This window comes from Ictalurus punctatus, chromosome 1 (assembly GCF_001660625.3).
Source record: "Ictalurus punctatus breed USDA103 chromosome 1, Coco_2.0, whole genome shotgun sequence".
Lineage (NCBI taxonomy): Eukaryota > Metazoa > Chordata > Actinopteri > Siluriformes > Ictaluridae > Ictalurus > Ictalurus punctatus.
In genome coordinates this window covers 15,935,694-15,946,779 of record NC_030416.2, presented here as the reverse complement: position 1 = coordinate 15,946,779, position 11,086 = coordinate 15,935,694, and the positions used below count along the sequence as shown (strand labels likewise).

The window sequence follows — 11,086 nt, the reverse complement described above, 5'->3', positions numbered from 1 at the left end:
CAGGTGGGTGTTGGGAAGGGTCTTGATTAGACAAGGTGGGTTTGGGAAACAGCAGTATCTTGAGTAGTCCAACTGCCTCAGGAAAAAAAGGGTGGCATGGACTTTCCAGTACTGTCTGTCAGATGGCATGAGATGGATGGGATTGGTCATCCACAACACTGGTAGCACATATCAATAGTGATGAATGGTAGTAGGAGTGTTCAGCAGGGAGATCCCAATTATCCTCACAGTCCACTATATGCGGGGTCTAGCGGTCTGAGACAGTAGATAAATACCAAGCTGGCATTATGCAAACACTGCTTGAGAACACCCAAATTCTTACTATATATATGGAATATAAAGTGGCTGGTTATTTTTCCTAGTAGGAAACATATTTTTAATTGACTATTGGAACATGAAGGGTTTAAATCATTTTCTTGAACATGTAAAGTGCTATGGAAAGTCCCTCCATGTCTAGGAAACAACAACCTGTTTCAGGAAAAATTTGATTTAGTTTCGGCAATATTACATCTGGGCTGTTACTGCTAACTATTCATGGCTAAGTTATTGGTAAGATGCCTTATTTCTGCTAGAAATACTGTAATTGCCTCTGAAATCATTTGCCGTTTGGGCTATTTTGCCATATATTTGGAAGTGAACTGTGCGGCAGTGTACATTTCAGGTCACGGTACAGGTCAGTGTACAGGTCAAGGCAGCAATCTTAGATGGTGCAAGTGTCAGGATCAAGAATGAGGTTTCTCCCAGTTAAGAAACCAAGAATCAACTTAAAGATGAAACGGCATAGGCCCAGTTCTCTGGCTTTATTGACCAGCTTACTGGGAATAATTGTAATGCAATTTCTTCCATGGATGAAGGGCAGTGCGAAGCCATTCAAATACTGCATCACCAACCACAAAAGTGAGTGCCAGCGGTTGGTAGTCATCTTAAGTTTTCTTTGGCAGCGGCACAGTGGTGGTGCTTTTCAAATACAATGGGACTATGAATGGAGTTACTGAGCAGTTGGAAATGTTGGAAAACAGCTGCCATACTCAGGTTCAGAAAGAATAGTCCAGCACAGCAGCTTTGCGGGCATCCACTTAAAGTTCTTTTATTTCTCACTCTTTGTTTAGCCTACTGTGGACAGCCCTTGCATGAAATGGACACAAATTTCACAAGGGATATGAAAGTACACAAGTAGAGAGCAATTTGTAGAAAACTGCCACAGTGTCTGAGAGAAACAGAGGAGAAGTAGGAAGGTGGTCTACTCGGTCTTGTCAAAAGACATTAGAGAAGACACTGGTGCAATGCCGCTGGTACTGAGCTCTAAGTGTGTCCAGCTGCCATTGGTTTTAACTAGCTGGCCAGCTCTAGACGAACAAGGTCCTTTGCTTTTATTCAGCACCACCCTGGAGAGCCATTAAAACATGCTTCAAAGTGTGCCACTCTCAGGCCTCTTCTGAGGAACGAGGTTCTAAAGATTTCTCCAGGAAAGAATGACGTGGCTTTTTAACACTGACCTGGGATCAGCTTCTCAGCTCCTGCTTGCAAGGGAAAAAAAAAACGCTGTCATGTTTATTCAATGCCACTTGGACAGTCTACTTAAAATAATCCCTTAAATCACACGGACAAAGGGAGTGATGTGAAAGCAGTGCAAGGTAGAACAACAGAAGCCCATATCTGCATATGAATGCCCACTAGCCTGTAGCTCAGCATGAAGCATGGAGGGGGCACAATCATTGAGTCCTCCATCAGTTCCCCCTCTAAAGCCCCTCAGGTCCTCCAAAGTCCCCTAAAGAGAAGCCCTACACCGAAACAACCCTGTCTGGACACGCGGAGGTGAAAAAGGTCCCTTTACCCGTGGTGGCCCTCTAGAGCTGGGGTCCTCTGTGTTTAAAGCCATGGCTGACTGTAGCCCAGGGAAGGCTCATGGCCATCTCCTAGCACTCTTTTCAACTCAGACACTTGAACACACTCGCTTTACGCTTCATTGACTGGAGAGTCACACCGGATAATACGCGACGCAGCTGTAGACGCCCCCGCCGTTTGAACCGAAGAGAATGTTCAGGGTCATTAACCTTTTAGTGGCCATACATATAGTCATGATGCGGTGCAACACACTTCCTCCACACTTACAGTAGATATGCAGATTTGAGTTGCGCCCAGACAGGAGGGAATCACAGCAGGGATTTTGGCCACATGTCCACTAATTAAAACTGGCAGACTACATAGTAAAATGTGCACCTTTTACAACTTTTGAGCTCTGTACGTGATCGTGAAGAAAGAATATTCTTTTGGGAACACAATGGATGAATCACTGGTGAGACATCTTTTGTGGTTAATTTGACTAGGTCACTGGACCTAGAATGCACCGGATTCATCAGGCTTTCATCAAACGGTCAAGTCTGAGTCAACACCAAGATTCAAGGTAGTCAAGTAAGGGTCAAGACTGAAACTAGAAGAAAGTTAAGCATTGGGTAAGACCAAGAGCCAAAAGACTGAGCCAGTCTAATTAAAGCAAATAAATAAAAAAATGTAATAAATAAGCAAACGTTTTAATTAACGTTTCTACATTTACACTAATTACACTCACTACATTTACAATAAAACTGATGTGGATGGGAAGATAATCCCTTTTTGTGTCACATTTTTTCCCTCTGCCACTTTGTGCAGCAATGATTCTCTTAGTAAAGCTACTCCGAACATGTGGAAGATAGACCATCTTTTCTTTCTTTTTAAAAATAAAATACGAGATTCATTAAAGAAGGTTTCCTATTTAAAAAAAAAAAAAAAAAACCCTTGCAATTTCAAATTCTAGACGAATTAATCATGAAAAATTATTTTCATCCAAGTAAATCGGTGATATTGCGTGATGACATTTGCTTAAAGCTTTTAATGCTTTATCCGGTCTATGTACCCACACCCACTGTAGTCAGACCTTCCATAATTTTATCTAGGTTTTTTTTTTTATTTTTATTTTTTTTTGCTTGTGTTAAATATTTACCTGAAGCTATAGGCATAACAGATTTGTCCCCATATCTTTAGATCCATTCGTTTTTGAATCACAGCAGTTATATATCGGACATTAACTCCTCTAGTTGAAGCAGGCTAATATACAAGTTCGTTTGTGTAGACTTTAATCTCTGTAATTTTCCCTGTAAAAAAGGCATGTCAGACAATTAACCCATTTTCTCATCGGTTAAAACATTTTTTTTTCCCTGACATTTGTATTCATTTTCCTAACAGGGTCTCAGCTCAATTTTGCAGCAGGAGAACATTCTCTGCCACATAAAAAAGAAAAAAAAGAAAAAAGAAAAAAAAAAAAATGAAAGCACAGCCTCTGACTTAGTTAATTAGTACCTGTCTTCATAGCAACAAATGTGTTGTGAAACCACCGGTCTTGGAGAATCTCTGAACATGTCTGTGCTTACTTTATGGTGCACCCCTCTAGTGGCTAAATAGGTGTGCTGTTTTTAAGAGGTTTTTCTCTTCTTCTCCACTCTCTTTCCTATTCTCTTGGTGTCCTTACACCAGGGGGTAACAAAGGGCTAGGGCACATCAAAGTGAACTGGCTGTCTGCCACTGCTTCTGCCTGCTGTCCTTGAGGCAGTGCACTCATGTAGCTGAGCTTCAGAAATGCATTCTGTCTTTTTCATCTCTGCATTTAAGAAGAAGGTAGAGCCTCCTCCGAACACTGAGATTCATCACAACACACAGCACGGCAGTGTATAGAGGAGCAGATCGGCCAAAATAAACTCAAATAAAACAATAATAAAATAACTGACAAAATAAAGCAGGTTAATATCAGGGTTCAATTATGAGATGAGTATAAATTTACATGTTACTTTGGCCATCAAACTGTGATAACTTTGGCCTGAACTCATGGCCGAAAGGACGAAGACATAAAATTTTCTTCAAACAACATGAATAATAATTCAAGCAAAGTAGTAACACAGCAACTTACAACACAGCTTGACAAAGACGGATCAGATCAGATCAGATCAGATCAGATCAGCTCTCTCATCACTTAAAGCTAGGAGCCTGATCATGTGATCCTAAATTCTGGTTGTAACATTTTTCTATTAACATGAAAATGAACATTTGTGAATAATGAAAATAGCATAGAAATTAATACAGAAGTTAATTAAAAAAAAAAAAAAAACATTATTAATGCATAAAAAATATTACTAATTTGAGTGAAAAATGTCTTCAAGGAAAAATAGAAAGAAAAACCCCAAAATAAATTAAAATGAATAATAACACACACACACACACACACACACACACACACACACACACACACACACACAGAGTATAAAACAGAAATTAATGAACAAATGAGTAAATAAATACAGACTGAAACTAAAATAATACACGGATCAGCAATAACATTAAAACCACAGACAGCTGAAGTGAATAAGAATGATTAATCTTGTTACAATGGCACGTGTCAAGGGGTGGGATATATTAAGCAGCAAGTCAGCAGTCAGTTCTCAGAGTTGATGTGTTGGAAGCAGGAAAAATGGGACGTATAAGGATCTGAGTGATTTTGACAAGGGCCAAATTGTGATGGCTAGGCGACTGGGTCAGAGGATCTCCAAAACAGCAGGTCTTGTGGGGTGTTCCTGGTATGCAGTGGTTAGTACCTACCAAAAGTGGTCCAAGGAAGGACAACTGGTGAACCAATGACATTCACTGATGTGCGTGGGGAGTGAAGGCTAGCCCGTCTGGTCTAATCTCACAGAAGAGCTTCTGTAGCCCAAACTGCTGAAGACGTTAATGACAGTGAGGGGTCAGAACACACAGTGCATCACAACTTGCTGCATATGGAGCTGCGTAGATGCAGACCGGTCAGAGTGTCCACGCTGACCCCTGTACACCACAGAAAGCACCTACAATGGGCATCAGAACTGGACCATGGAGCAATGGAATAAGGTGGCCTGGTTTGATGAATCATCTTTTCTTTTACATCATGTAGATGGCCGGGCGCGTGTGCCTGGGGAAGAGATGGCACCAGGATGCACTGTGGGAAGAAGGCAAGACCGCAGAGGCAGTCTGATGCTCTGGGAAATGTTCTGCTGGGAAACCTTTCGTCATGTGGAGGTTACTTTGACACGTACCACCTACCTAAACATTGTTGCAGACTAAGTACACCCCTTCGTGGAAACAGTATTCCCTAGTGGCAGTGGTCTCTTTCAGCAGGTTAATGCATCCTGCCACTCTGCAAAAATTGTTCAGGAATGGTTTGAGGACAAACAGTTCAAGGTGTTGACATGCCCTTCAAATTCCCCAGATCTCAATCCGATCAAGCAGCAATAAGATGTGCTCCACCTCACAACTTACAGGACTTAAGGGATCTGCTGCTAACCTCTTGGTGCCAGATACTGCAGCACACCTTTAGATATCTTTTGGAGCCCATGCCTTGATGGATCAGAGCTGTTTTGGCGGCACAAGGGGAACCTACACGGTTTTAATGTTATGGCTGATTGGTGTACATATAACCGAATAGAATACTTTTTAAAAATTTGTAATTAATACTCGTGTATGTACACTCACCATCCACTTTATTAAGAACAAAGATACACTTGCACATTTATGCAGCCAATCCAATCAACCAATCATGTGGCAGCATTGTAATGCACAAGATCTTTCAGTTGCATGTCAAGAACTTCAGTTAATGTTCACATCAAACATAAGTATGAGGAAAAAGTCTGATCTCTGTGACTTTCATCATGGCATGGATGTTGGTACCAAAAGGGCTGATTGGAGTATTTCAGAAAATGCCGCTCTCCTGGGAATTTCCCACACGACAGTCCCTGTTCGCAATCAAAGTCACAGAGATCAGACTTTTTTCTTCATTGTGATCTTTGATGTGAACATTAACTGATGCTCTTGACCTATATCTGCATGGCTTTTGCATGGTTCTTCTGCCACATGATTGACTGATTAGATACCTGCATGAATGTGCATGTGTATAGGTGGCCCTAATAAAGTGGATGGTGAGTGTGTGTACAGATAGCTGGATATGTATTCATCCCAACCCCTATATATTATTATATACTACAGGTGTTTCTGCCACGACCCCCACTCCACCCAGCAGGTCTGGTCATCCTCTGCAGCTTTCTAGACAACTTGATCTCCAGGCTACTAATAACATCCTGAAAGCGATTAACTAGCAAAAGAACAGAGGAGTCGTGTGACTTCCATTCCGGTAAAACAGAGCCAGCGGACACTCACAGTAGAACAGGGCGGGAGAAGGGTGCTGGGTGGAAACGGGACAGTTCTCCTCATCACTGTTGTCTCCACAGTGGTTGAGTTGATCACACACCAGTGAGCTGAGGTCCAGGCAGCGGCCATTGGTGCACAGGAACTTGCACTCTACGGAAGAAAAAAGAAGAACATGGGTAAAACCTAAAATGATAACAGTATTCAGTGAGCAATAAGACTGACAGCCAGCAATGTGCTGTCTTTTAATGTAAATACTGGTAGGCTATAACTAGGTCTGCGCTGCATACTGGAAGGCCAATATTTTATACAAGCACAACTAAAATCCAACAATTAAAAATTCTTCTACTAATACAGGCTTTCAATCAAACGCACTGATATTTCTTATGAATATGTTTCAGATTGTGCCCTAAAAAAATACATAAATAAATATTCAATATTCCTTTAAATGTAGTACTGATTAGCACCTGTATTTCTGCAGTACTTCATCTGCCTTACTGCATGGAATCGCTGCTATTTTTTAAAAATGTTTTGGAGTTTCCTAATGACTTGTGACAGACCCCACAGAACCTTAGACATACCAGCCTTTGTTTAAGGTTTGATATAAAACCACTGGCGAATTCTCAAGATAAATGTGGGTCGATTTAGCATTTAGATTAACAAAGATAGCTGGAAGGATTAAGTCAGGGCAGTTGGTCAGGTTGAACGAATCATCTTAAAGTAAAGAATGTAACGCCGATTCAATTAACTAATAAATGACTAGAAGTATCTCTACATCTTTACCCTCGTAAAGAACGCAAGGATCTAGGAATATGAATATGTACATTCAAAAATGTTCCCAGGATATTGGGTAATCTTTACTCCCCTATCTTGGTTATGCTATACATCGTTGGCTCGTAGCCCTGATCCGGCAGTAGCGTTTGTTTGTCTGCTCAAACACAGCGGATCCAACTAATCAGCTAATGACCAGGCTTTTCTGAGTCAACATGGGTGTGTTAGTGCAGGAAAACAGCTGTGGTTTTATTTTAAAAAGGCAAGAGGTAACATTGGGGCAATCCAAGTCTATTTGTCTGAACCTCTCAGAGACATCTGTCCACCAAAGTCAGATATTTCTCCAGTATATCAGGAGAAATAAGAAGTCTGTACAATCCCTCGTCACCTTGAGACTCGACTATTGCAACTTGTTGCCGAACGTGCCCTTAGGTTCTTGTATCTGCAGTCGGACTTGTCTTCAGTTACACGCCACTACATTGCACCATTCTCTCCTGGCTTTATATTGCGGTCAGCATTAGATTTAAAAACTTGACCAGCTCTGCCCTACTAGTCACAGTCCACACAGTACCTCAAGGCCTTTGAGCCACAAATACAGCTCAGCTGGACCCGCCACCTTCAAATCACAGGGAAGGTGAGCATTCTGTACTATTGTGGAAAGCACTCCCCCTAGCTGCCCGAACAACCGACTGCTTTCGCTTGTTAGAATGTCCAGACTTGAGTTAGCCTGCACCAGCATGAGGGTAGGGTTTTTTTTGTCCCCTCCTCAAGCAGACAACAAAGCACTTTTGTGAGTCACTTGAGATAAGAGTGCCTGACAGATAAGAATGATTAGTCCAGGTCTAGGCTTGTGTTTACTGCTACTGTATATACACATCTTGAACATTAGCATACAGTTAACCGGCTAGTTACTGTAAATGTAGTTGTAGGGAGTGCAATTTCAGCATTGTTTGTGTTGTCATATTCTCAGTGACATATACAACAGTGGCCACTCCTTTAAATTATACCAAAGCAGCAAGCACTTACAATTACCGACGGTAGCTAAGTTAGCTAGGTGTCTTGCTTATGATGCAGGTTTTGTGGCTAAAATGATCAGTTATCACATCATCCTTTAAAAATGTGTATATTTCCTGTAATCGAGGTCTTAAGTAACGCTCCACAGATCAGACGAGTAAATGAGAAATTGGAAAATGTGAATTTAAATGTATCTGACCCAATGTAATGTAGTCTATAATCAGAATTAGCCATCCAAGATGATTAAAAAAAAAAAAAATACACTAGCTACTGAGAGGACCCTAGCTGATATACAAAACAGATTATGCAGGTTATTGCTGATAGCTTAAACTGCTCTGAACAAGTTTAGCCAGCAGATTAAAAGAAAAAAAATAATAAAATAAAAGTTATTGTTTTGGTAAAAAATCATTACATATCATTATGTATATTAGTCGACCACTAGCTGTAACCATGACTCTAAAGCTGTAGAGAGAGTGGCTAACATTCCTAGCAAGAAAAACCCGAGCGCGTTGCTGGACTGAATGGCTCCATGCTAACGTGAATGATAGGTCATATTGGTTTTTTTTAAACCAATATGACTGAAATGTTTGCATTTATAAGCAACCAGTTAAGTGTACAAGCTTACTTTATACAACTGTTACAAAATGAACACCGTCTATGAAATGTCCTATATGTAGACTGGTCCATGCCAAATATATCATATGATTAAAAAAAATAACTGTCTGTAACTGAAAGTAGTAGACAGTAGTGAAAGATATTTACTGTCAAATGACTGACAGAAAAAAAATCTTTAGTCGTTACCATTTATTACAGACAAGACAGGAATGCACATTACTAATAAACAAAAATAAAAATTGATGAACTATAGGCCTACATACAGATGCACTGCACGAACCAGCAAGCGAATAAAACTGCTACTAGAAGCATGCGCCTCTTTCATATCCACATCCTTTTCCCTTTCAGTGAACGTGTCTATTCCACTGGCCGAGTTTTATTCGTGTTTGGTCCAACCGTTGATTTAACTGTGAAAGCAGAACAGAGTAGTTTTCAGGTATCGCCATGGCAACAGGTCAAAAATAACAAATACTACGGCTAAACCGTAGATGGTGGCTCCTCTGTGGTGTACAAACCCGAGCCAGTTAACACAGACCTGAATTAATCCTCGTTCAAATATGTTCAAAACCAAGCTCTATGACACACAGTGACCTGTATGGCATCCATACCATCTGTGATCAGCTCTTGTTTATGATACATTATTAAGAATCACAATTAATACATTTAAAATGACATGTCGGATTACTCCTGCTCAGAAGTAATGCCTAAAAAATACATTACAAAAATGTAATACTAGTCTAGATAAACACTTGAAGTCCCTACAAAGTGCCTTGAAATGCGCAACGTTATTCGATGTGTTGACGTAATTTCCACTGAAACAGAAAGCCAGGGCTGGACATACTGAGTGGCTCCTCCCCATTTTTAAAATAACCGATCACTCAACAACAGCAACTTCGGCAAGGCGATGTTTATAACGTTGGGGGCGGGACACTTCAGATTCTCGAGAGCATTTGATTAGATAGAAAATCTATATATGAGAAACTACAGTGCAGAATGATGTCATCAAAACTGTCAATCCTTACTTGCGGTAAAGAGAGACTACATTTTGAATGCGTATATCTTCTAAATGTGAATTTCGTCACTGTTTTGGTGCACACTAGCTTATAGATAACTTTACGGCGAACATATTCATACCAAAAGCCACACAACTCCCATTTTGATTTCATGGGGGACGTTAAATAATCCTATGTACATGTACACCTCGTCTAAACCTCCCTCTACAAATAATCACAGCATTCATTTTTTGAAACGTTCTCAAGAAAATCGTTGCTAATCTGCGTAACCTCAGCCCTGTGTCTGTGCTCCTAATGGCATGGCCATTTTCTCCCACCTCCCAACAAAACAGCTTGTGCTTCACTCGTCTAGACAGAGGGAGGAAAGAGACAGAGGTGCTATTTACAGAGCAAAGCAGCATGACCATACCCTACGGCAATGTTTGTCTGCTTGTCTGTTTGTCTTTCAGTCTGTCTGTTTGTTTGAAGCCGTGACTGCTGATACACCAGCGCTTTTTCCCCACCTGCTTTGCACTCGCATGCTTCACTAGACTCTGAAGTTCCTTTTTCTCCTCCATTTCCTTCTATCAACTTACCTTATTTCATCCACCTTCTTTGCCCTCCCAGGCTGAGTCAATAGTCTGGAAAATGTCATGACTCCACTGCTCAAAAGAACATACGGAAAAATTTTTTTTTTTTTTAAGAACCAGAGAACTCTCATTAAAATCCTTTTACCTACAAATACACGCCAATTAACAAGCTTTATATATCCAGATAAATAAGAACAACATGAAACCATTTACGATACTCGAGTACCCGAGATTAAAAATGCAAAGCACATATTAACAATGCAAATATCGTCAACGGCATGATTTGTTTTGCTGAATATCTTCAGTGTTGTATTTCACTGTTGGTGGATCAAAAAGCAGCTCAGTGTCTGTATGACAAAGTGACAAAGCTGACAGCAATGATAGTCAGATCACAATACTGCCGTTACAGAACGGCTAATCCGAAGGGATTGGTCTCTTGGTTTAACGGCTGCAGGAGTGGAATGTTATTGGAAACATATTGAACCAGTATTGAGGCGTGACCACTTTTTTCATGATCAATATAATGTAGCACTTATGTAAACACTGCAGATTAGCAGATTATGCCCCAATGTGGAATGTGTTATAAGAATAACATGCTTTTAGAGCTGCTGTTTGTAAGATTTTAGATTTAGTGCCTTCTCTGCTAGAGAAAGGTTTATGAGAGCTACTCATGGAAGAACACGCATCCTTCTCCACCTTGCAGATTAATCCAACAGATGTAACACAAGGCAATGCCCATCCAACAATTGTGTCCTCAACCACACACTAATATACCTACAGAGACCATTGGTGTACAAGGTACTGTTTATTAAAGTGGAATGTGGTTTACAACACAATCTTTGTAAGGATAATTATCTTCTGTATTGTCATCCCCATTATAGAGGTCATTGAGCAACTAATTTG

At 40.5% G+C, this 11,086-nt stretch overlaps 1 protein-coding gene across 2 annotated transcripts in view; it reads right to left on the bottom strand.

Moving 5' to 3' along the window:
- Nucleotides 1-11,086, bottom strand: part of ldlrad4b (low density lipoprotein receptor class A domain containing 4b) — an 83,850-nt gene that overhangs the window by 32,775 nt on the left and 39,989 nt on the right. The window contains exon 3 of one of the 2 annotated variants that reach the window (XM_017472581.3): nt 6,214-6,354. In XM_017472581.3, coding sequence (XP_017328070.1) covers nt 6,214-6,354 — 141 coding nt within the window. Of the gene's footprint in view, nt 1-6,213; nt 6,355-11,086 lie in introns of those variants that run through there. The other variant, XM_047156322.2, reaches the window with a different exon arrangement.